The sequence below is a fragment of the Chiloscyllium punctatum genome, chromosome 8, assembly GCF_047496795.1.
Source record: "Chiloscyllium punctatum isolate Juve2018m chromosome 8, sChiPun1.3, whole genome shotgun sequence".
In the NCBI taxonomy this organism is placed as follows: domain Eukaryota; kingdom Metazoa; phylum Chordata; class Chondrichthyes; order Orectolobiformes; family Hemiscylliidae; genus Chiloscyllium; species Chiloscyllium punctatum.
Window position 1 is genome coordinate 102,768,136 of NC_092746.1, and position 26,041 is coordinate 102,794,176.

The 26,041-nt window shown below is 42.1% G+C and overlaps 1 protein-coding gene across 4 annotated transcripts in view; it reads left to right on the top strand.

The window, feature by feature from the left end:
- larp4b (La ribonucleoprotein 4B) overlaps nucleotides 1-26,041 on the top strand; it is a 139,034-nt gene that overhangs the window by 13,223 nt on the left and 99,770 nt on the right. For 3 of the 4 annotated variants that reach the window (XM_072576176.1, XM_072576178.1, XM_072576179.1), the window contains exon 2: nucleotides 25,073-25,197. In XM_072576176.1, coding sequence (XP_072432277.1) covers nucleotides 25,120-25,197 — 78 coding nt within the window. In that variant the 5' untranslated portion in view covers nucleotides 25,073-25,119. The remainder of the gene's footprint in view (nucleotides 1-25,072; nucleotides 25,198-26,041) is intronic. The other variant, XM_072576177.1, reaches the window with a different exon arrangement.

Below are 26,041 nucleotides of genomic sequence, written 5' to 3' on the forward strand. Positions count from 1 at the left end.
ACAACAGCTTGCTGTGGCACAAGGTTGGTTTTTACTTGATTTTGTTTGCATCAAATTTGGAGCTGCAGCCAGAAGTGGAGTTTTACTTCTGCCCAGTAGCCATCTTTGGTTTGTTTAAGATTTACTTACTACACAAGTAAATACAACACCAGCAACATTATTGACCAACCTGTGGTGAAATTAGCTGGTGTCAGCACAAAGGAGCATTCTTAATGGTTAAATTTTGTTCAGTTAATGTTCATCAGATTCAGGCAAAGTCCACAGGAGATCCTTTACATAATTGTATGCCTCTTTTAATATTACTATCTCTAATGTTGTATATACTTCCTGTCAAATTTATGATAAATTGCTGACTACAAAATGGAAACAGTTTGCATTATAAATTGGGATTTTAACCTAATTTTCTCCTCATTCCCTGTCACCATCAGTCTGCAGTGTTGAAATCACTCTTCTGTTCAGGAGCTTTTTAATCATTTTAGTTTTGAGACATAACCCATTTTAGCTGATGGTCAAAATGTTGCCTGAAGATTGGCAGCACCTGCAGTCCAGTGGTGTTAGTTAGAATCACCTGTAGCTTAGCTTTAGAACTTGTGCTTGTACTTAAGTTGCAAGTTGAGTCTAGTTTCAAGACATGAGCACAAGTTAAGGCTGGCACTGCAATGTAGCACTGAGGCCTAGTGCATTGTCTGTGTCCTTGTGTATGTTGAGACTCCTGCTGCTCTTGAGACAAGGTATTTCTGGGTGTCTTTCCAATATGTGGCTGGCACGGCGCAGTGGTTAGCACTGCTGCCTCACAGCACCAGAGACCTGGGTTCAATTCCTGCCTCTGGCAACTGTCTGTGGAGTTTGCACATTCTCAGTGTCTGTAGGTTTCCTCCTGGTGCTCTGGTTTCCTCCCACAGTGCAGGTTAGGTGAATTGGCCATAGTAAATTGCCCGTAGTGTTAGGTGGAGGGGAATGGGTCAGTATACGCTTGTTGGGCTGAAGGGTCTGTTTCCATGCTGTAAGTAATCTAATCTTATCCCTCTACCTACCTTCATTTGTTTCCTTCATTCCAATAGTGATAGGTACTTCATTGGCTTTAAGATGCCTTGGGATTTGGAGGTTCGAGAGACAGAATTATCTTAGTCCTTTATTGTAGGTCAGTTAAACCTAGTTAAGTACAATGTTGGCTAAGGTGGTGTTGCAGAAAACCAGATTGACTATTGGAAGACTTAACATGCCTGAGAGTCTTTGTAGCATTGATAGGAGCAGGAAGCATTGTGGATTGAGACTGACTGACTGATTTTGATTAAGCAGTTAGTCTTCAATAATATGTAATTCATCAATAGGCACAGCCACCAGTGACATCCAAGTCCGTACTGCCAAAAACTCCGTTGAGTTTGAGAACCATTGCAATGGTAATAGTCCTTGTATTTGTAGTTGTAGAATTTGCATGTATTTTTCCTAATATCTACCATTTTGTTTACTTGGGCTTTTGCTGCAGCAAAATAATGCCATCAACTATGGTACTGATCGGTTTAGATAGATTATTTAGCAGTTTGGAGCTGCAGAAAGATGCAGTCTCTGCACAGCAGATTTCCCCCTATTTATGACGATACTGTAGTATTGAAGGAAACAAACAAGAGCATGGTAATGGAAAAACAAACTGAGGTGTAACCCATACCCATAGTCATAGTAACGGATACACAACTTGCAACCTCAAGTTTTGAACTGCTTTTTGGCACCACTAACCTTGCTGTAAGTTGCTTGGTATTTGATATAAATTGTAAATAGTCCCTTCCCTATGGGATCAAGTGGTTTGATTATTCATTATGTCTGCAGACATTTGAATCTGTCACAGCAGACAGTTAAACGTAGATCCATCTGTTGCTTGAGTGATGAAGTGTCTTGGTTTCCTAGATGTATACTGATGTATATTTTTGTCAAATGAGGCAGTAAGACAACTTAAGACAGTTGTAAGATTTTTGACTGCATTACAAACCTTCAGAAATTTAGAAGCAATATGAAGTAGCGAGAGTCTCCATCAAATAGTGCAAAATGCAACAATTCAATAAGAATTGATGGGGATGTTAGCTTGCAAAGGAGATTGATTTGATTATAAAGGGCTAAATTCATGTGTAACAGTATTCACTTGCTGGATTAAATAGCATGCTGCCAGCAGATGTGGTAACAATATTGGCTGGGATTAAAAATTGCTGACTAAATGCAATGCCACCTTGTCGAGGTGGAATGCATTCTAGGTTATTGAGAAAATAAGGATAGAAATTGGAAATTCTGATGGGCTACTGCGTTGAACCACTTGCAATTCATGCGTTGTCAGGACACCCATACTATAGTTATGAAGAGCATTCTGGAATGTTAGCAGCAGGAAAAGCTTCCAAATGGCGATTTGAGGCTTGGATGGGACCAGTCAAGAGGGGATGACATGGATGAGTTTAAAAATGTTGATAGCTTTACCCTGCCTTGATTTTCTAACTTCCAATAACATAACAATGGTCACCAAAGGAAACAAGCTAAACTGACAAATGTACCAAACATCACATGTACGGTGTTTTGTCTAACGTGACCAGATTGAGCCACCTGAAAAGCTTATGGAAGTGCATTCATAACTCGTTGTAATTTTCAGAGGGCAATGTTGCAGATTTGTGGAGAACAAGTAATTGAGACTTTTTTAATAATTACAGAAGATGTAGCACAGCTCTAAATTGCACATACTGTAACATTGGTTTGTGTTACAATGAGGTAAAGGTGTAAAATGGCTCCTCACGTCAGATTAACTCTTAAGCATGCAGCAAAATTGCAGTGACTGAACAACGTTCTGGTAGTCATTCTATCATTCTGTATTTCTTTTTTTAAACAAGACTTTGAATTAGTCAGAAGTTCTCAGGTGTGCATGATTTGTGGAGATTTGCAAGCTATTGGCTGAATGAAATAGCTTATTACATTAGCGTTACACTACTTTGCAGTGTACTTGTTTTCTGTTTATCTGGTTCACTTCCTGGTTTCACCTTGTTTAGAATTTAAGTGCAGATCTCAGGACAGCTATTGATCTTCAATTGATTTATAATGGAATTACTTCTAAGAGGCTTGTGCAACTATTCTTTAACTTTCCTTCTGTAGATATTGCAATAAATTCTGTAACTTCTATCTGTGCTTATATTCTAACTTGGCAAAGTGCGATTTCCCATGAGTAAGTTGCTTTACAAAGTTTTTTTGCTAACCTTTTTTTAAATGGAGCCTTCCTGAACACCCCTCATTACTGTACCAAAGTTCGTTGCAAGGCAATTCAAGCGAAAGGTTCTTTCCCAATGTTTCTCCCACGAGATGCAATTCGTGCACATCAGCCTCTGCAAACCAGTTTTTAATAAAGCCACACAAGTTGGGTGACGTCCTTTTTGACCCTCTTCACAGGTCTGCAAAGTAGTCAGAGGTCCTGAACACACAACATTCCCCTTTTTTTTGTGCAGGTCAGTTGGTAAAGCTCGCATGTACCCTGCACCCCCACCCTACCCCCCCAATAACAATGTTACCCCAGGTCCCATTGTAGGATAAGGTCATCCACTGGGATAATGTAAATTCATTCTGGAGAACTGTTATGCAAACTATTTCCAGATTCTGATTCTCAAAGACCATGTAGGTGTGATATGTCCTAGCTTGAGGGGATGACTCTAAGTGTTTCTGAATGGAGGGGACTGAATAAGAGTTTAATTTGATAGCAGGAGCGTAGCGGTAAATGGCTGGCCAAATAGTGTTACCTGCATTCCTGAATAAATGTCACCCCTCAACTGAACACAATTTTAACCCTTTACTATGATGTCCAAAGAACAATTTAATCTTAACACTGCAAAATCTTATCTCTCTTGTGCTTGGCTTGTGGTTCCCATGTTTTGGTTTTGAGATGTACTTTAGCTTTTCAGTATTTTGTATTAGCTAGGCCATCTATTGTCTATCCCTCTTTATCCTTAAAGGTTGTCAACTGCTGCAGTTCACATCTGTATACCCACAGTGTTGCTTATGGTTCAGGTTTTTGTTTGTGGTGGAGTGGTGAAATTAAAGATGGGGTAGGTCTTATAACTTGATTGTTCATGAGCCCATGTCCATTTTGAGGTTAAACAGCTTGGTGGTTTGGAAGGTACTGTTGAAAACCGCCTGAGTTAAAATGCATTTTGTACAAATTCCAGTGCTGGACATAATTCTGGGGAACAAGACCAAGTAGGTGTTCAAGGTGATGGGAGAGCATTTTACTGGCAGTGATCATCTCATGGTATATTAAGCTGCTCATGGGGTGGAAAAAGATGGTCTGCATAAAAGGGTTTTGGGTTCAGTAAGGCTGATCTTAGTTTTAATAAAATCAGGTTCTGGTCAAAACAGACTGAGCAGCGACTTGAGGGTCAATCTACAAAATGGAGGTGTTCAAAAATCTACTGGTGAGTGTAGAGGCTCAACATGTTCTTCCTTTTAGGTCAAATGTTGGAGCATCAAGTTCGGAGAACCCCGGGTTTGTATAAATCTTCAGAAATAGATCACAAGTAACACTGAGCAAAAGAAGGGTGGCCCTTGGAGGATTATAGAAAGTGCATACGGTATTCAAAATTAGAGAAGAGTTTATGGAAGAATGCTGGCAGGCAAGCTTATGGAGAATCCCAAGATTATAAGTATTTCAAGAGATGAATAACCAGGGAATGAATAGAACCTAATAGGATGAAGTGGATAATCTGCATGAAGCTGGTGGACATGGCTGTGTTAAATGAGTAATTCACATTCCTTTTTGGAGAAAGAGAATAAAGGATTCAAAGACTGAAACTCATGAAGATTGAGATAGAAGCAAGCAGCTGTGAGAGGTTTAGGCAGGTATAAGTGGACAAATAGAGTGCAGATGTGTTGTGTCCCAGGTGGCTGTGGGACACGAGTGCAAATTGCAGGGTTTCTGACACACACTTTCAAATTATCACCAACAAAGGGTTGCTGTGTGTGCTTGAGGGTGGAGCAGTTAATATAGTTTAATTGGATTGTCAGCAAGGTTTTTGACAATCCTCCACAGGGGAAACTGAAAGATAAGCTCATGGGATCGAGGATAACTTGGCAAGTGAATGGGGCATCATGTGCCGAGGCATACCACCAGGATCCGTGCTGGATTAATTTGTGATCAGCGTGAATGATGCAGATAATGTAGGAGGAATGATAAGTTGAGAATGACAAAGATTGGCTCAGTCCTTTAACTGAGGGAAGTGTTAAGTTACAGGAGAGAAGAATTGATCAGAATGGCGTGGCAGATGGACTTTAACCCTGAACTGTAAGGTGATGCACTTTGGAAGAATGAAAAAGATAAGGGGTACATCAGAGTGCAAGAAGCTCAAAGGAGCAGGGGATCTTAGCATTTTAAAGAAAATGCAGGTGCTGTAAATCAAAGTTAAAATGGAAATTGCTGGAAAAGCTCAGCAGGTCTGGCAGCATCTGTGGAGAGAAAGTAAACCTTTTGGGTTGAGTGACCCTTGTAACTGATCTCCATGTGCTTGTCCACATTGCTGAAGGTGGCAAAACAGGTGAGTAGGGTAGTTGAGGCAGACAAGGCACTTGCTTTTATCAATCAAGGCACAGATTCTAAGTGCAACGAGGTAATGTTTGAGCTGTACAGGCTTGTGTTAGGACACAGCTGGAGTTGTATGTGCAGTTCTGCTTATCCCAAAGGAAGGCATGCAGAGATCCTTTGCCACGGTATTGGCTGCACAGGAGTATTTTGCTTTGAAAAACTTGGATAAGCATGAGCAGTTTCAAAGGGTTAATAACAAGGGGCATGATTTTAAGGTGAAAGGTCGGTGGCTTGTGGATTTGAGGGGGGGAAAAATATCTTCACCCAAAGGGTGATCTGGAATGCACTGCCTGGGAGGCAAGTGAGATGCAACCTTAACCTTTTTAAAGTGCTTGAATGAATGCTTAAAATATCATAACATTTCAAGGTGTGGATGGAGTGCATTAAAGTGGGGCAAGTGTAGCTGGTAATTTATCTTTGGTGCGAGGCTGGAGGACCTTGACTGAGCAATTCCTAGCTGCAAGGAATCTTGCCTCTGTCGTTTTACCTTTTGTAGCAGCGCTGTTGTACAGTTTACTTTCTGGTTGGTCAATGGTAACTCCCAGAATGCTAGTGGGGGATTAAGTGACAGTAATACTACAAATGCTAAGGAGTGATGTTCATATTCTTTTTGTTGAGGTGGTAATGCATGGCACTTATGATGCAATGGTTACTTACTATCTTTCCAAGGCTATATATTGTTCACATTTGACTTCTAATGTCTCTCCAATATCTTGTAAGTTTGCAGTAAAACCTCTTTAACCCCTGCCATTTGCCTTTTGATCAACCAAGATACCATCTTTGGTTCATGTACCAGATCCACCTATACCTGTGCTCTGCAGTTTCTTGTATTTTATATGCTGTTCTTAATTCCAGAATGAATTTCCTGCTTTCATTTTATATACTCCATCCACCAAATTCTGTTTGCTCACTCCCGCTGTCTATCCCTTGGAATTCCTGTCCTCTTCAGCATGTAGTTTGTAAATGGAAATCCGATTGGTTGAGCCACAGATGAAATACAATGAAACTTTTGGGAATTCCATTCAAACTGGTCCAAGCCATAGTGTCGCAACTTCATGAAGTGAGGATAGAGGATGGGAAGATCTGGTTTGAAATTGAAAATTGCTATGTTCCATGAAATAATGGATTTTAGGGAGGATCTAACAGCAAGTGAACAGTACTCTGAATTGAAATGATGTTTACTTAAAAATGTTTGTGCTGAGCTCAGTGAAGTGAATTTTGCACATAGCTATCATTTTGGAGCTTGCACCTGTGGTTGCAACATTTTTTAAGGTAATTGAATAAATACCTGAAGTTCTGCTAAAGATATCTGCAAGTTGCTAGTATGTAGCAGTAGTGTCTTTTTTTTTGTACTGAACCTTTTTTATTGTGGACATCACTTGGTCAGGAATTAACTGCCCTGGGATTGCATTAGTATTTATTGTATTTAAAATCATGGTGAGTATTGTTTGTGAAATAGAGCAAGGCACAGGAATTGGGTTCTTAAAGATACAGCTAATCAAGGTTTGATTTTCTTTTTAAACAGTAGACTTAATAAACTGTAGTGTTAACTGTTGCTCCTCTATCTTTGCCTCATGAAGTCGTCATATTCATTTCAGGTGGTCAAGGCTTTTGCTGTATTTCCATTTATCATTTTATTCCAGGATTTTATTTCCACCAAAATTAAGATGCTAGAAGTGAATTAAGCTTTCCTCCATGTCAGTGCTGATTTGATAATGGGTTTGTGTTTTTGTGTGCATTATAGCACATCATTTGAAATATGAAACTCAAATGAACTGATTTAACTGTAAGGAAATGCATCACACTTCACTGCATGGCAATGTGTTAGTCCAGAAAACTAAAGAAACAACTAGGCTTATTGAAGTACCCTATGCTGGAGTCTGAAACTGCACTATTTTAGCCTATTTATGGCTCAACGTCACACACAATTGCAAACAGTGGAGGATAAAATGCAAATGTTCAGTGGTTAGCACTGGTGCCTCTCAGCACCAGGGTCCCAGGTTCGATTCCAGCCTCTTGACTGTGGAGTTTGCACATTCTCCCCATGCCTGGGTGGGTTCCTTCCGGGTGCTCAGGTTTCCTCCCACATTCACAAAGATATGCAGGTCAGGTGAATTGGCTATGCTAAATTGCCCATAGTAATAGAGGGCAATGGGTCTCGGTGGGTTACTCTTTGTACGGTCGGTGTGGACTGGTTGGGCCGAAGGGCCTCTTTCCACACTATAGGGAATCTAATCAAACGGAAGTTATGGGGCTAGAGGGCTATTCTGCACTCCATATGTACAGTTGGGCCAGTTGGCTGATAGATGCCAGATGGAGTTTCTTGGATAAGAGGTCATAGCGTCATGAGAGCTGTACAACACCAAAACAGACCTTTCAATCCAACTTGTCTATGCCAACTAGATTATCTTAAATCTAGTCCCCTTTGGCCCATGTCCTTTTTAAATCCTTTCTATTTGTGTACCCATCCAGATATACAATTACAGCACTTAAATAGGTATCAGCCTCCAGCAGCTCATTCCATGCATACACCACCCACTGTATGCAAAAAGTTGCCCCATGGGTCCATTTTTTTAAACTCCCCACCCCCTATGTCCCCTGGTTTTGGACATTACTTCTCAGAACTCGGCAACCAGAAAGTTCTGGTTGCGCTGATGCAGCAAGTAATTGGGCAATTCTAGTAGAGTGTTATCACTTATTGCAAAAAGAATTGAAAGTAAAAATGGGAAGCTGTGCTTTTGTTTTTAGAGATTTCCAGTTTTGATACACAGGAATAGGCTGTTTCTCCAGCACTTAGTTTTTATTTCCAATGCCCATTTACACTGTTTTTACTTGGAATGGATGTCCATATCTTGGAATGATTACTGCAGAAGGAGACTCTTCAGCCCACTTATCTCTGCCAGCTATCTGAAGGAGTTTCACTTGGTCCTGTAACCCTGTGTATTGTTTGTTTTGAAAATCTAATTCCCCTTGAAAGCACCATTGCTGATGACTGATTGATTCATAGTTGCCTTTCAGATCCTAACTATTCATTGTGGAAGTTTTACTGCACATTGGCAATTGCAGTGTTTGATCCTTTCTCAAATAAGTGTCTTGCATTTTAGTGTCATTAGATTATCTACAGTATGGAAACAGGCCCAACATGTCCACACCAACCCTCCAAGTAACCCACTCACCCATTTCCCTACCCTGACTAATGCACCTAATGCTATGGGACAATGTAGCATAGCCAATTCTCCTGGCTTGCACATCTTTGGATTATGGGAGGAAACCCGGAACACCCAGAGGAAACCTATGCAGACATGGGGAGAATGTGCAAACTCCACAAGTTGCCCGAGGTGGGAATTGAACCTGGGTCGTGGGTGCTGTGAGGCACCATGCTGCCCCACAGCTCAAGATTGAGTTATCTTGAAGAGCTATACTTGGGAGTATCTACCTGTTTGAGCCTCTTTAGTGTCTGACATGTCAGATATGGTGCTACCTCCAACAGAGTTGGTAACGTGCAAATCTTTTTCAATTTAGAAACCACTGACAGAAGTAAATTGGGGCAGTACTGGATTCCAACAGAGGTGCTTATTTGAATGTAAATGTTTTCCTGTGCCTAATTGGAATTTGTTCTGCAACAAAACATGACTTTTGGCAAATCAGTCAAGTAAAAGCTGAGTGAACATGGGAGCCAATGCATTAGGATCAGAATAGGCCACTGGTCCCTTGTAACAGCTTCTTTGAACGAAGCTGAACTCTTGTTTCAAATTCCACGTGCCCCCTAACTCTAAACCATTGATTCTTGTTTTGACTGTGTAGGTTGACCTGCCTTCAATAACCACAGTCATATGAGTCAGCTTCTATCTCCATACCAGGAAGAGAAACAATCCCTTGACCTGAAAGGGGTGATGTCTAACTTAAAACGGTGCTCCTTCATTCTGGGCTCAGCCACAACCTTCTTTCCACATTCATCTTGTCAAGGCATTCAGGATTGTGTATGTTGTAGTAAAGTTATCCCTCAATCATCTTAAAACACCAATGGAAATGAGCCCAATGTGCCCAAGCTTTGCTTACTAGACAGCCCACTTTTATTCCAGGTATAAATTGAATAAACCACCTGTGAACTGCCTCCAATGTATTTTCAATCTTTTCTTGCATTCGGAGGTCAAATTTGGATGCCAAGTTTTTTTAAGATTGCGAAGAGGTCTTGATCATTTGGGAGAATCCACTGAGTGGCAGATGGAGTTTAATTTGGATAAAAGTGGTATTGCGTTTTGTGTAAAACAAATGAGGGTAGGACTTGTACAATTAATTGTAGGGCCCTAGTTAATAGTGAACAGACCTACAGGTTCAGGTACATAATCATTTGTAGGTTGTCACAGGCAGACAGGGTGGTTAGAGTGTTTAGCACACTTGTTATCATTGCTCAGACCATTTGATATAGGATTTGGGGTGTCATGTTGAGGTTGTTGACTATGTTGTTGTGATGACTTCGAGAGTTCTGAAGTTCTGGTTACTAGGAAAATGATGTTTTAAGTTGGAGAGGGTTCATAAAAGATGAACCAGGGTGTTGCTGGGCTTGATGTATTTTAAAAAATCCTCCTCTCTTTCCACCCCCTCCCCAAGCATAGCAGACTGAAGGATGACTTCTAGAGGTGTATAAAAAAACATCATGAGGGCCATGGATGTAACGAACAGACCAGTCTTTTTTCCCCAAGGTAGAAGAATTCAAAAGTAGTGACATAGATTTAATGTGGGAGATGAAAAAAGATCTGAGGGATAACTTTTTTACAAGGTGGTTAGTGTGATGCAAGTTGTTACTGGTAGCTTAATGTTTCCAGGACATTTGGGTAGTACATGAATAGGAAAGGCATAAAAGGAAAAGGGCCAAATGTAGGCAAGTAGGGCTAGTTTAGTTTGATGCAACTTGTTCATGAAGTGGCCCAAAGGATATTTTTCCATTCTGATCATAACACCATGTCTCAGGTGAAGGAAAACATTGTTTTAATGTTCAATTCTTTCCTAATGATTGTGCTTTTGCCGAGTGAAATTAGTATGCACCAGGATGTCTAGGTATGTCTGTTCTAAAATTCTGTGGGCTGTCTACGTGATGGGTTTTTTCCCCTGCCAAAGTGAAAAATTTAGCTTTTTGTGAAATTTCATTTGTCACAGTTTTGGCGTGCTCAATCAACCTAGTTATTTGTTGGCATCATCCTTTTATATTCTATTTTACACCACCTTTCCTATCTTTTGTCATCTGCAAGTTTAGCTAGCATGTCTTTGGACATGATCAAAAATTAGTGTTGTGGCCCCAGCACAGCCTCCTGCAAGACTTCTCATTGGCAGGACACAGTCAGGAAGTGCTCAGTTTTGATTGTTAATTGATTCTCATATCTTCCCCACGACTAACTTTTTTGAAGCTAATAGCCAGAAGTTAATGTTCTGCTGCCTCCCTTCTCAAGTAAAGGCATTAATTGATACTCTTTTTATTCCACTGAATTGCAGAAAATTTTCGATCCATGTATCTGGTACCTTATCACCTCACTATTTTTTAAAAAAACTTGGTCTGTCCAAGTCTGAGCTTGTCACTTGCAACTCCCATCACTACTTTTTCCCTGGTATAAGTTTCTTAGCTGTTGAGTTTACTCTGCTCCTGTCTCTTCCAGCCACTTGACTGGCAAGTTAACCTGTAAAAATATTTTTAAAAATTGAAGTCTGATTTGCGGTAAGCTGCTTAGGTATTAAGTCCCAGTGATTTTTGAGTAAATCTCAATGTGGTTTGTCCAGTTGGCTGACATGACAAACCTGATTTTATGGCCTCAAATATTGACATCAACTAACATATTTGCATCCTAAAACCCCATAATCTCTGGCATCTCCAGTTAAGTATGCTGTGAAGGGAGCAATTGTCACCTTGACAGAGTTCATCTTTGCGTCAGATATCCAGAATGGAAGCAGACTCTTCGGTCCAACATATCCATGCTGACCAAATATCCTACATAAATCTAGTCCCGTTCATCAGCATTTGTGGCCCATTTTCTCCCTCAACCCTGTTCATATACCCATCCAGATGCATTGTAAATTTTGTAATTGTACCAGCCTCCACTATTCAAGCAGCTCAATCCATACACTCACCATCCTCCCCAGGAAGAAACATTTGTATCTTAAGTCCCTTTTTAATCTTTCCCTCTACCATAAATCTATGCCCCCTAATTTTGGACACAATCCACCCTGCGGAAATGGCCATGCTTGTTTACCCAATCCATGCCCCTCTTGATTTTATAAACCTCTATAAGGTCACGCCTCAGACGCTCCAGGAAAAATAGCCCCCGTGTATTCAGCCTCTGCTGAGAGCTCAAAACCTTCAACCCTGGCAATGTCCTTAATTTTTTTTTCTGAACCCTTTTAAGTTTCACAACATCTTTCCTATAGCAGGGAGATGAGAATTGGACACAATATTCCAAATGTGGCCTAGCCAGTGCCCTGTACAGTGCAACATGACCTCCTAATTTCAATGCAGTGACCATGAAAGTCAAGCCTACCAAATGCCCCCTCCACTGTCTCATCTACCTGTGACTCCACTTTCAAGGATTGAGCCAGAGGTCCAAGGTGTTAGTTCAGCAACATTCCTGAGCATCTTGCTATCAAGTAAGAAGTGCTCCCCTGATTTGCCTTTGCAAATTTCAGCACCTCACTTATATCCAAATTAAACTCAGCCCACACGCTCATCTGATCAAGATCCTGTTGTAATTTGATGTAACCATTGCTGTCCACTACACCTCCAATTTTGGTGTAATCAGCAAACCTACTAAACATGTCTTTTGCATTTACATCCAAATCATTTATATAAATGATGCAAAGCGTGAGCCCAGCAGCGATCCTTGTGGCACAGCACTGGCCACAGGCATCTTGTCTGAAAAGCCACTATCTTGCACAACCCTCTGTCCTCCTCTTTTTGAGCTAGTTCTGCATCCAAATGGTTGGTTCTCCCTTATTCCAAGTGATTGAACCTTGCTAACCAGTCTACCATGAGGAACCTTGCTGAATGTGTTCATGATCATAAAATGCTGCTCACACAAATTGTTTATTTCTTCAAAAAACTCAATCAAGTTGGTCAGGCATGATTTCCCACGCACAAAGCCATGTTGACTATCACTAATCAGTCCTTGTCCTTCTGAATACACTAAGTCCTATTCCTCAAGATTCCTTCCAACAACTTGCCCACCACTAATGTCAGGCTCACTGGTCCCAGGATTTTCCTAGTCACCTTCCTTAAATAGTCACCCCTCAGAACCCACCCTTCAGGCACCTCACCATGGCCATTGGTGTGCATATCTCAATAAGGGACCCAGCAATGCTTCTCTCAGAATTCTGGGGTGCACCAGATCCGGTCCTGGGTATTTAACTACCTTTTTGTGCGCTTTTAAGATGTTCGACACTCCTCTGCAATATGTATGGTTTTCAATATCTTTCCTTTCTTGAAAGATACCACTTCAAAAATAAATGTCCAGGTGAAAGGGTGTTGGAAACTTGAAGGTTTTAGTGTACTGCTGACTTCATCCATTTTTTTCTTTAGATTGTGAAGAGAATTTGATTAGCACACCAAGGCAAATATCAGCTGCATTTAGGCCATCAACTTGGCCTGTGCTTTGTTCTGATCAAACTTGGATGCTCTGGTGTAAAGAGGTGATCTCAACCAAATGTTGGCCCACTCCAGAGCTACATGCTGACAGGTGTACCCTAAAATTTAGGGCAGCTGCTGCCAAGGTGTTGTGGGGGACAACTGTCATCTAGGAACTTTCTGCTAAAGTATAATGAGTCCATTTAGTTGTCAAACCCTCTTGGAACTTCAGTGTGAATAGTTTCCTATGCATATGCAGACGACTGCATGTATTTTGCAACTGAAGACTTGATGTCAAAGTTATGTTTTGAGAGTCTTTTTTTTCTCTGCGAAGAACAGGTTCAGATGATTAGAACCTGTGCATACTTGAAGGTCTTAGGCATAGTGTATTTTTCTTCAGGGAAAAAAAAACATGATTAGCAACTTCTAGCAAGGTTTGCAGTTTTGGGAGTGGTTAGTTTTAACAGTATGGGTGGGATAATGGATTGGAAATTAAATTTCAAGCACCGTTTAAAATGAACATAGTTTAAAACTTGGAGTCAGTTTAAGTTCATTGGGGGGTGAAGGAATATAAGCATTTACTGAGCTCGGGCACTGTCCAAGCTTTGGTGTTTGTTTGGCTTTGAGAAATTGAATGTTTGTGCATAATTGTGTAATTGTAAGGTGGTAGTCCAAATCTTAGCACTTTTTCCAAGTTTGAAGTGTATGAGATCCAGTTTGCTGATCTTTAATCTGCAGTGCATGGTTTTTTGAAAGTGTCTTTCGAAATCTGGTCACATATGCAATGAAATATCCGTGCTGCTTTTGAAGTGGGTTCAAGACACTCGTTTCATACTTCAAAAAGGAAGTGTAGTTAGTAAGTTTGCAGATGACAGTAACATTGGAGGTGTAGTGGACAGTGAAAAAGGTTACCTCAGATTACAAGATTTTGAACAGATGGGCTAATGGGCTGAGGAGTGGCAGGTGGAGTTCAATTTAGATAAATGTGAGGTGTTCATTTTGGGAAAGCAAATCTTAGCAGGACTTATACACTTAATGGTAAAGTGGGCGGCACGGTGGCACAGTGGTTAGCACTGTTGTCTCACAGCGCCAGAGACCCGGGTTCAATTCCCGTCTCAGGCGACTGACTGTGTGGAGTTTGCACGTTCTCCCCGTGTCTGCGTGGGTTTCCTCCGGGTGCTCCGGTTTCCTCCCACAGTCCAAAGATGTGCAGGTTAGGTGAATTGGCCATGCTAAATTGCCCATAGTGTTAGGTAAGGGGTAGATGTAGATGTAGGGGTATGGGTGGGTTACGCTTCGGCGGGGCGGTGTGGGCTTATTGGGCCGAAGGGCCTGTTTCCACACTAAGTAATCTAATCTAATCCTAGGGAGTGTTGCTGAACAAAGAGACCTTGGAGTGCAGGTTCATAGCTCCTTGAAAGTGGAGTCGCAGGTAGGTAGGATAGTGAAGGCGTTTTGTGTGATTTCCTTTGTATGTTGAGTACAGGAGTTGGGAAATCTGTTGCAGTTGTCCAGGGCGTTGATTAGGCCACTGTTGGAATATTGCATGCACTTCTGGTCTCCTTCCTATTGGAAGGTCAGCCTCCAACACTCCGGGGAAAACAGCCCCAGCCTGTTCAGCCTCCCTGTAGCTCAGATCCTCCAACCCAGGCAACATCCTTGTTAATCTTTTCTGAACCCTTTCAAGTTTCACAACATCCTTGTGATAGGAAGGAGATCAGAAATATACGCAATATTCCAACAGTGGCCTAACCAATGTCCTGTACAGCTGCAACATGACCGCCCAACTCCTGTACTCCATACTCTGACCAATAAAGGAAAGCATACCAAACGTTGCCTTCACTATCCTATCTCCCTGCGACTCCACTTTCAAGGAGCTATGAACCTGCAGTCCAAGGTCTCTTTATTCAGCAACACTCCCTAGGACCTTACCATTAAGTGGATAAGTCCTGCTAAGATTTGCTTTCCCAAAATGGAGCACCTCGTATTTATGTGAATTAAACTCCATCTGCCACTTCTCAGCCCATTGGCTCATCTGGTCCAGATCCTGTTGTAATCTGAGGTGACCCTCTTCGCTGTCCACTACACCTCCAATTTTGGTGTCATCTGCAAACTTACTGTACATCTTATGCTCTCATCCAAATCATTGATGTAAATGACAGAGAGGGCCTAGCACCAATCCTTGGGGCATCCACTGGTCTCAGGTCTCCAGTCTGAAAATCAACCCTCCACCACCACCCTCTGGATCCAAATGGCTAGTTCTCCCTGTACTCCATGAGATCTAACCTTGCTAATCAGTCTCCCATGGGGAACCTTGTCGAACGCCTTTCTGAAGTCCATATTGATCGCATCTACTGCTCTGCCCTCCTCAATCTTCTATGTTACTTCTTCAAAAAGCTCCAAGTTTGTGAGACATGATTTCCCACGCACAAAGCCATGTTGACTATCCCTAATCAGTCCTTGCCTTTCCAAATACATGGACATCCTGTCCCTCAGAATTTCCTCCAACTTGCTCATCAGAGGTCAGGCTCACTGGTCTATAGTTTCCCGGCTTGTCTTTACCTCCCTTCTTAAACAGTAGCACCACGTTTGCCAACCTCCAGTCTTCTCGCATGTCACCTGACTTGGTTGCATTGTTTCCACTTACTGTATTCTAAGATAGATTTAACATTTCATTTCATTAGTTCGGTGGGGAAATTAGGGATTTGTGATATTATTGCTAGACTATTATAATCCTAGGTAATATTCCAGGATTTGGAAATCTAGAATTAAATGTCTCAACACCATGCAACTATTGAGTATCAAACATCTGCTCTTAAGTGTGTTAGGGAAAGCAACTGGCTCCTTAACTGGTGACACCAGACCAACAACAATATGACTGTCTCAACTTTTCTCTGAAATGGCTCATCAAGTCAGTTTGTAACAGTTGCTACAAAGCCTTTAAAATAAGACACCAGAAAATACAAAGGCAAACATATCTCTATCAATCTAACAAAGTCCTCCATACATACCTGGTGCTATGATTTTTGGGGATCTGTCTGAGGCTAGCCAAGCATCTGGCTTCTGAATCATCAGAACTATGATGGACAACACCATGGGAGATAAAGATAGAGTTGAAGCATTTGCAACACTTTGCTTCAGAAGTGCCAAGTGGATGTTATGTTATGTCTTGTCATCCAGTGCACCTCCATATTATGGGTACTAGTCTTTAACCAATTCCATGTACTACACAAGATATGGTGGGTGGGACGGTGGCTGTGGTTAGCACTGCTGCCTCACAGGACCCAGGTTCTATTCCAGTCTTGGGTGACTGTGGAAACTCCACACAGACATTCTCAGTGTCTGTGTGGATTTCCTCCCATAGTCCCAAGATGTGTAGGTCAGGTGAATTGGCCATGCTCAGTTGCCCATAGTCTTGGGTGCATTAGTCAGAGGGAAATGAGACTGGGTAGGTTACTCTTCAGGTCGGTGTGGATTTGTTGGGCCGTAGGGAATCTAATCTTAAAGGCCAGAGGTGCTGGATACTGCAAAGGTTCTTGGCCCTGACAACACTCATAGCAATATTGCTCCAGAAATTGTGCCTATAGCGAAGCTGATGCAGTACAGTTACACTAGCATCTACCTGGCAGTATTGATCAGTCACTTGATCTCTGGGGCATCTCTGAACAAGTTGAGATGTTTACCTTGAGCAACTCTGGCAGAGATGGTAATGTACACACCTCTGGAACAGTGAGACTTGATTTCAGGCCACCTTGGGAAAGTGAAAGAACTCCTAGTGGGTTGTGAGCAAAATGATTAGAATTAACCCTGCGATTTGAGAGGAAGATGACGAAAGTGGAAGTAATATAAATGAGTAAAGGTATCTACCACAATGATGGAAGAAGCCAAGCATAGAGTTTAGTGGACATGAATATCTGGGTGTAACTTGAGGCACAGCTGAGCTTCATCGCAAGGAGCAAGAAACATGAGGACAGATTTGAAGCAACCATGGCTATCAGGGGAAAAGCATAAACATGGGAAGTTCTTGGGAAACCAGGGGTTTGGAAAGCCTTTTAAAAGGCAGAGGATAATCTACTGCCCCTTTTGACCATGACCCCACCTCCCACCACCCAATCATCATCTCCCAGACCATCCATCACCTCAGGGGATCTCCCATCCACCACCTCCAACCTCATAGTCCCACAACCCCGCACTGCCCGTTTCTACCTCCTGCCCAAAATCCACAAACCTGACTGCCCCGGCCGACCCATTGTCTCAGCCTGCTCCTGCCCCACCGAACTCATCTCTGCATACCTCGACATGGTCCTGTCCCCCTTAGTCCAAGAACTCCCCACCTACGTTCGGGACACCACCCACTCCCTCCACCCCCCTCATGATTTTCGCTTCCCCGGTCCCCAATGCCTTATCTTCACTATGGACATCCAAAGGACTTAAAGCCCTCCGCTTCTTCCTTTCCCGCCGTACCAACCAGTACCCTTCCACCGACACCCTCCTTCGACTGACTGAACTGGTCCTCTCCCTGAACAACTTCTCTTTCCAATCCTCCCACTTCCTCCAAACCAAAGGAGTAGCCATGGGCACCCGCATGGGCCCCAGCTATGCCTGCCTCTTCGTAGGATATGGTGAACAGTCCATCTTCCGCAGCTACACTTCTTTTTTTTTTCCTCCGCTACATCGATGGCTGACTGTATCGGCACTGCCTCATGCTCCCACGAGGAGGTTGAACAGTTCATCCACTTTACCAACACTTTCCACCCTGACCTCAAATTCACCTGGACCATCTCAGACTCCTCCCTCCCCTTCCTAGACCTTTCCATTTCCACCTCGGGTGACCGAATCAACATGGACACTTACTATAAACCGACCGACTCCCACCCTGCCCCCTGTTAAAAACGCCGTCCCGTATTCCCAATTCCTTCGTCTCCGCTGCAACTGCTCCCAGGAGGACCAGTTCCAAAACCGTACCACCCAGATGGCCTCCTTCAAGGATCGCAATTTTCCCCCAGACGTAGTCGATGATGCACTCCACTGCATCTCTTCCACTTCCAGCTCATCTGCCCTTGAGCCCCGCCCCTCCAGCTGTCACCAGGACAGAACACCACTGGTCCTCACCTACCACCCCATCAACCTCCATGTCCAACGTATCATCTGCCATCATTTCCGCCACCTCCAAACGGATCCTACCACTAGGGATATATTTCCCTCCCTTCCCCAATCAGTGTTCTGGAAAGACCACTCCCTCTTCAGGTTCTCCCCCCCCCCCCCCCCCCCCCCACCCACCCACCCAACCCAACCTCCACTCCCGGCACCTGCACCCGTAAGAAATGCAAAATGTGCGCATGCGCCCACACCTTCTCTTCCTTCCACCCCCCACCACTTCCCTCCAAGGCCCCAAGGGACACTTCCATATCCACCACAAATTCACCTGCACCTCCACACACACCATCTATTGCATCCGCTGCACCCGATGTGGCTCCTCTATATTGGGGAGACAGGCCGCCTACTTGCGGAAGGTTTCAGAGGACACCTGGACCAACCAATCCAACCACCCCGTAGCCCAACACTTCAACTCCACCCCCCCCCCACCTACCTCACTCTTATGTCCTTGGACGACTCCATCGCCAGACCATGGCAAAACAACGGTCGGAGGAAGAGCACCTCATCTTCCGCCTGGGAACCCTCCAACCACAAGGGATGAACTCAGATTTCTCCAGTTTCCTCATTTCCCCTCTTCCCCCACCTTGTCTCAGTCAAATCCCTCGAACTCAGCACCGCCTTCCTAACCTGCAATCTTCTTCCTGATCTCTCTGCCCCCACCCCCACTCCGGCCTATCACTCTCACCTTGACCTCCCTCCACCTATCGCATTCCCAATGCCCCTCCCAAGTCCCTCCTCCTACCTTTTATCTTAGCCTGCTGGACACACTTTCCTCATTCCTGAAGGAGGGCTGATGCCCGAAACGTCGATTCTCCCGTTCCTTAGATGCTGCCTGACCTACTGCGCTTTTCCAGCAACACATTTTCAGAGGATAATTTAAAGCAATAGCAGTAGAAGGTGAAATAAAAATGAGGTGAAATACCTAGCTCCTAATAGAAAGCTGGAAGAGTTTTTGCAGATGTCTAAGGTGAGAGTTGGACTGCTGGAGAAGTCTTGATGGGGAGCGGTGAAAGTAAAGTTTGTCTTGGTGGAAGATGCTAGTGTGCCACAACTTGCAGAGGTGAGTGTAGTGGCCATTGCTAAGGAGAAGGGGCTAGGAAGCTGAATGATTGATTTTGAAGGTGGGTAAGTCACCTGGGCTGGATGGATTCAACCTTCTGGCTCTGAAGGAGGTAGTGGAGGCATTGGTGACCTTTCAGGAATCACTAGCCAGGGAGAATGCCAGCCAACTGGAAAATGGCTGATGTAACACCCCTGTTCTGAGAAGGGACAATTCAAGTGTGGGGGCTGCCTGGATGGATGTAGCTTCAACAACATTGAAGCTTAACACCTTCCATGATGACAAAGCAACCTACACTATTTACAAACATGCATTCCCTCCAGCTCAGACTCAGCAGTGCTCACCTCCAAGATGTAGTCTAAAATTTACCAAAGCTCTTTGGTTAGCAAGCACCTTCCAAACCCACAAACGTGCCCACCCAGAAGAACCAGACAGGAGGTACACACTTGTAAGTTCTCTTTCCCATCACACCTAACTGCAAAATATTACAGTTGGTTCTGTCATGGGATCAAATCTTTGACCTAATGACATGGTGTGTCTACTGCATTAAATGAATTCCAGTGGTTCAAGATAGCAAATTACCACCTCTTTCAAACAACTAGAGATGGGCAATATGCGCTGGCCCAACTTGCGGCCCCAACTTGTCAATGAAAATGTCCCCATGGGGACAATCAACGAATTAAGTTCTGTCCCTATATGTAACACCACTTGAAGGCAGGTTTGTACTTGAGCATGATTGCTGCCTGTTGTCTTGTGTGAATTGCTGATTGACCTTTCCTTTTCCTTTTAATTGAATTTCTCTATTTTGCAAGTAGCCAGATTTCTCTTGCCCTGTGAAGGATGGGTTGGACTGAAGGGTCAGTTTCTGTTGTCTACCTCTGACTCCGATCCTAAATAGTCAGTTTGTACTGGTGAAGCCCACTCCACCTCTCTAAGATCTCATGACTGGATTGGTTATGGCCTTGACTACTTTTGTCTGTCTGCCCTTGATATCTCGACACCCTTTTGATTCATAAGTGTGTATTCAACAACCCAGACTCTGCTGAGGAGGAGGACAATTTGCAAGGTGAAATGAGCAACTGAAGAAGCCTTCCTGTGTCCAAATTGGGAGACGTTTACTTGACCTTTTTGTAAAGCCTTTGAGGTTATGCATGTGGACTAATTATTAAAGTTAGATCACATGGGATTCAGGGTGAGCTTGCTAATTGGATACCAAAATTAGTTTACAGCAGGAGGCAATAGTGGAGGGTTTTTGGACTGGAGGCCTGTGACCAGTCTGATCCACAGGACTGGTGCTGGTTCCACCATTTTTGTGAACAATTTTGATAAGGTTAGTAAGTTTGTAGATGAGTAACATTGGTATAATGGATGGTGAAGGTTATCAAAGATTATAAAGGATCTTGATCAATTGAGTCAATGGGCTGATGAATGGCAAATAGCATTTAATTTGAATAAGTGCAAGATGTTGCTTTTAGTAAAGCAAATAAGGTCAGGATTTCTACAATTTAAAAATAGAACAGAGACCTGGGAGTTCAGGTATTTAATTCTTTTGAAGCTTGCTTCACATAGATACGAAACTGAAGGGCTCATGCCCGAAACGTCGATTGTCCTGCTCCTTGGATGCTGCCTGACCTACACATTTGGAGCTCTGATCTCCAGCATCTGCAGTCCTCACTTTCTCCTCCTTAACATGTAGTTTGGGTGGTTAAGGTATTTAGTGTGCACTCTTAATCACTTCTGCTCTTCTATGCTCAAATGAGTAATGTTGAGGTTGTACAGGATGTTGGTGAGGTCTTTGTGCAATTCAGATTGCCCTGTTATAGGAAGGATGATCATTAAAGGTTGGAGAGGGTTCAGAAGAGATTAGGATAATCTGAGACTTTTTACTGATGAATAGGAGGTTGGGGGGGTAACCTTGGTGAGGTTTATAAAATCATGAGAAATATAGACAAGATCTGTGACCGGTCTTTTCCTAGAGTGAGGGATTTCAAGAGGGAGTATACTTTTTTTAAGTGAGAGGAAAAAGATTTAAAAAGGATGTGTGGCAATGTACTTAGTGGTCCATGTTTGGAATGAAGTGCCTGATGTATTTAAAAGCTGTACTCGACTTGTGTGTAGATCCACTTAATACATGTGAGAATATGTATAGGGAAAGAGTTTTGTGTGAAAAAGGTTCAGCTAGCATGACTCTGATCAGCTAAGACCTTGCAGTAAACAATGAGGTGTTTGGACGCAAGGGTAGTAGGTTAACAAGGTGGAAAAGCATTCATTTATGTAGAGCCATTTAACCATATTGGATGCATTCAGTGTGCAAGGTCAGTTAACAAGGTGAAAAGTATTCATTTTGAAGTCAGTTAAGGTTAGAACATACATTGTGTAACAGTAGATGGCTTGATCTTTACTAGCCAATTAATGTATGTTGCCTTATCTGGATGCTCCTCCCTGCAAATGACTAACTCATTAAGAAACTGCTCTTCCAGAGAAGACAACTAATGTCTCTTTGCTCATGGACTATCGTTCTCTCCCTCTAGGGCCTGGGATAAAGATGGAGGTAAAACTATGCTGTCTGTGAGCATTTTGTTTCAACTGAAGTGGGAATGGGACTAAACACTAAAATGTTTGGAGGGATATGGGCCAAGCATAGGCAGGTGGAGTTAGTTTAGTTTGAGATTATGGTTGACGTGTTGGACTGAAGTGTCTGTTTTGTGCTGTATAACTATAAATACTGTTGAGCTGGGCATACAGCTTCAGAATCCCTTGCAAAGTTGAAACATCTAAATCTATCACACAGCACCTTCAAGCATTTCTTTCTCCTGAAGCTCAGTACATGGCCAACCTACTCAACCCTGCTTTGAGGGGGAGCCCTCCCAGGAATGAGCCTAGTGGACCTTGCTGAACTACACTGCAAGCATGCTAACTGTAAGCAGTGATTTAGGTATGGTACTATGCTAAAGCGTGTTCCTTAACCCATCCAGTCTGTAAGCCGTTTCAGCATTGCCCTGTGCAGAAAGAACATTACCTGTGAAAATGTCACAAGATTAATCCAGATTTTCTGTAACTCATCACCATGCACATAATTTTATAGCCATTAGAATATAATGAAACTACTGTAACAGGTCACAGTGACTTCTGATTGCTGGTCCTTGCACTTACTTTGGTATTAAGATTGCAATTAAGATGGCTGATCACACTCTTCATTTCAGTAAGCCTCCAATATTTACATTTCAACACCGTACAGCAGGGATGCTAAATTGGAATTTTGATTAACTTCTGGGATTGTTCTGTAACTCTAGTACTAGTGAACCCTCAGTTAAACATGTAGATTTTAGATTTTTTTAACTTCAATTCAAATGCACTTACTCAGCACTAGTCTGATCGCATTAACCTTAAGAACAGAGACTCCCATTTTCAATTTGTCACTGTGTATAAAATGTAATTGAGCTGTACCCAGAAATATTTGAATGCAGAAAACATAATTGTGGGGTAGAATTCGTGTGCACTTAAAATTATTCTTGTATTAATTTAAGGGATGTGGGCATCTGGTTTGAGCACATTCATCTTAACTGGTGTCTTTATTCTTGTACCTCTTTAAAATAGTTTTGAGATTTTTGATTCCTAGTTCTTACCGAAAGATGTTGCCACCCCCCCCTCAATTTGGACTCAGTGCAACTTGTGTGCCCATTTTCCTTAGTAGGTCTCTCTTTCAAACTAAGTAGAAGAAAATGGTTGCACAAGAGTATTTCCAGAATAAAATTATCAAAATTGCCATTCTATATCTTTTATCAATGCAAAACACAACTATTTTGTTGGTGAGGTAGGAGAAAGGACTGTAGTAACAACTTAAAAGTATTGTTTTGCTCACAGGGTTGCACAAAATATAAATTTATCTTCACTAAACATTGGCAGTAAGTACTAATGTTACAGATGAATATCTTAAATTATGAATTAAAACAAAACTGCCAATAGTGTAAATCTGAAATACAGTAGTGGTGAAAGACCACTGTTCTGGCAGCATGTTGAGAGAAAGTTGATGTTTGAGTACAATGGTTGACTTTCTGTTAGAATTGAATTAGCTGGGAAAGGCAGTATTTACCCTCATGATAGGGGTGAGTGGGTGGCAGTGGATAGTGAATGGTGTTGGTACTCTGAGCTAATCAAATTTGCTGAAAAGAAACAAATTAGTGAAATGATGGGTAGAGTGCTAAAGAAAAATATAAATGGATGAGAATGCATTGGGAGCAGCCAATACAAAAGTTCTTGAGTTAGGTAAAGGGGTCATGAGCAGAAGTGGCTCATTCTGAAATTGTTCAACTTAATCGAGTTCCAAAGTCTAAGGTGCCCAGGCAGAAGTGTTTCTTCAGCATGTGAGCCTTGCTGCAGCAAGCCTGAGCCACATTGGACATGGACAGTTCCTGTGCCAATGTTACAAGGGAGGTGGATATGTCTGGAAATTGTAATTTTTTTTTGGATGAGGATACTGGAATGGAAAGTAGTAGGTAGGAGTAATGGGTGGGCATAAGAGTAGAAAATGGGTTAGGTACTGTCCCTGTCGACCACTGTGGGGAGTCCTCTGTTGAAGAAATGTGATCATTTTTGAGATGGCTCTGGAAAGTGACAGCATAAGAGATGCAATGGAGAAACTGGTAATAGTTCTTTTTAAAGGAAGCAGGGTGTGAAGATGCATAGTTAAAATAACTGGGAGTTGGTGTGTTTTTTGTGATAAATGTCAGTAGGTAGCTTATCCCCAGAAATGGAAACCTGTTCAAGGGGGAGTTGATGAGCCAGGTCAAGGAACGAGCAAGCTGAAAATTGAAAACAAAATGGATAAATCTCTCCAATTACAGATGCTGTCTGTGTTGGGAGAAATTCAGCATTTATGACTTCACAGCTTTAGTTTTTGCCTTGAGGCTGCAAGGTAGTTCAAGTCTTGAAAAAGCAAGCAGATGTAGTCTTAGCAACTGTAAAGGTGTACTAAACTTTACAGTCAAAATTATTTTATCCTTTTATGTTCAACTAATGTGTAGCTTTAGTTGGGTGTGCTTGGTAAATGTTGGAGCACATTTAATGGTTGAAAATTGGTTTCTTTAGAAAAAAAGCAAAATTCCAAAGAACATCATGTTTGGAATGTTTTTTTATAATGGCTCTGGTTGATATTTATCCCCAACCAATATAAATAAATTCCATCACTCCTCCTATTTCTTTCATGGAACCTTGGTACTGCTTTGTTTTTTTTTAGTGACCCTATTTGAAAGAAGAATGCTTTGCCCTTAGAAGGCCCTATATAAAATTAGGTTATTTGGTTCCCCTATGCCTGTTTGCACTTCTGGTAATTGAGCCTGTTAAGTGGATTATAATGACATAGAAAATTAGCAGTTAAATGATGAGGTTTTCTACATAATGGACTCACTCCAGTGACATTGAAATCCAAGTTGATGCATTTATTTTTCTTCTAAGAATCAAATTAATAGAGACAAACTTATTATTTGATGGGAAAGGCATCCTGACCCAAAATCTGCCAGTTGCTTGTCACCTAATATCTGCACTCCTCATTACTTTTGTATAGGAATGTATATGTAAAATGTGATTACACATGAATCTGATTTTAAAATATTTGTAAATTTGAGATAATTGCTTATGTGTACTTTTTGGTTCACAGATTCTTCAAACAAAATTCTCTCTACAGAGCCAAAAAGCAGACGGCTCATGACTTCTGACCAGGACACTAAAGTTGTGGCTGAACCGCAGGTGCAGCAAGTGCAAGAAGTTGACAGTTCTCCTCTGGTAAGTTTCTTGCAAACTGTTTGAAATGGTGCTATTATCACTTTGGTTATTAGCTGTTTGAAATACAGTATTTATCTAAAATGCAATAAACTGATTTGGACCAACACAGATAATGCCATGACATTGCACTTGATATGATGCAGGTTTCAGGTCTTAAGATATCTTCCTGATTTTGTTAACTGTTTTCACTGAGGGACAATAAATTAGCTGGACTTGTTGATGAGCACTTCAAATCAGCAAATATCTGTGCAGGTGAAAATATCCATTGGTGAATAAGGACCTTTTTTGTTTCCTGATCAATGTAGGGTCATTAAGCTTTCTGGTGTGGCTATAATCGGGTGAGACAGATGCTAAAGCTGTAAGAAATGGCTATTTTTCTAATAGTGTTCAGAGTTGTTGCACACTTTTGGAGCATAGCCTTGAACCAAGTCTCTTCAGTCTGGAGGTAGGGAAGCTATCATTGGATTGCTTAGTCAGGCGGAAATTGAACGATTGTATTTAAAATGGTATTTTAAACCCATTTGCTTGGAAAACTGTTTTCTGATGTTCCAACTGGAAAGGTTTGTTGTCTTCAGTTAAAGAATTATGCTTCATGTTTAAACCTAGTTTTAAAATACAGTCTGTTAATCGCACAGCTCTCAAACCCATAGCAATTGCCAGGACCCCTTGTAATGTTTTTTCCTCCTCCACTCAAGTTCAAATTTGGGTTCTGCACTCTAACTCTCTACGAATCATCATGCCTCTGGGAATTTTCTAACATTCATTTTCACATAAGTGGACCAAACATTAAGTTGAGATCCTGTTTGTTCCTATGGAACAGAAAAGGTACCATGGCACTCCTGAA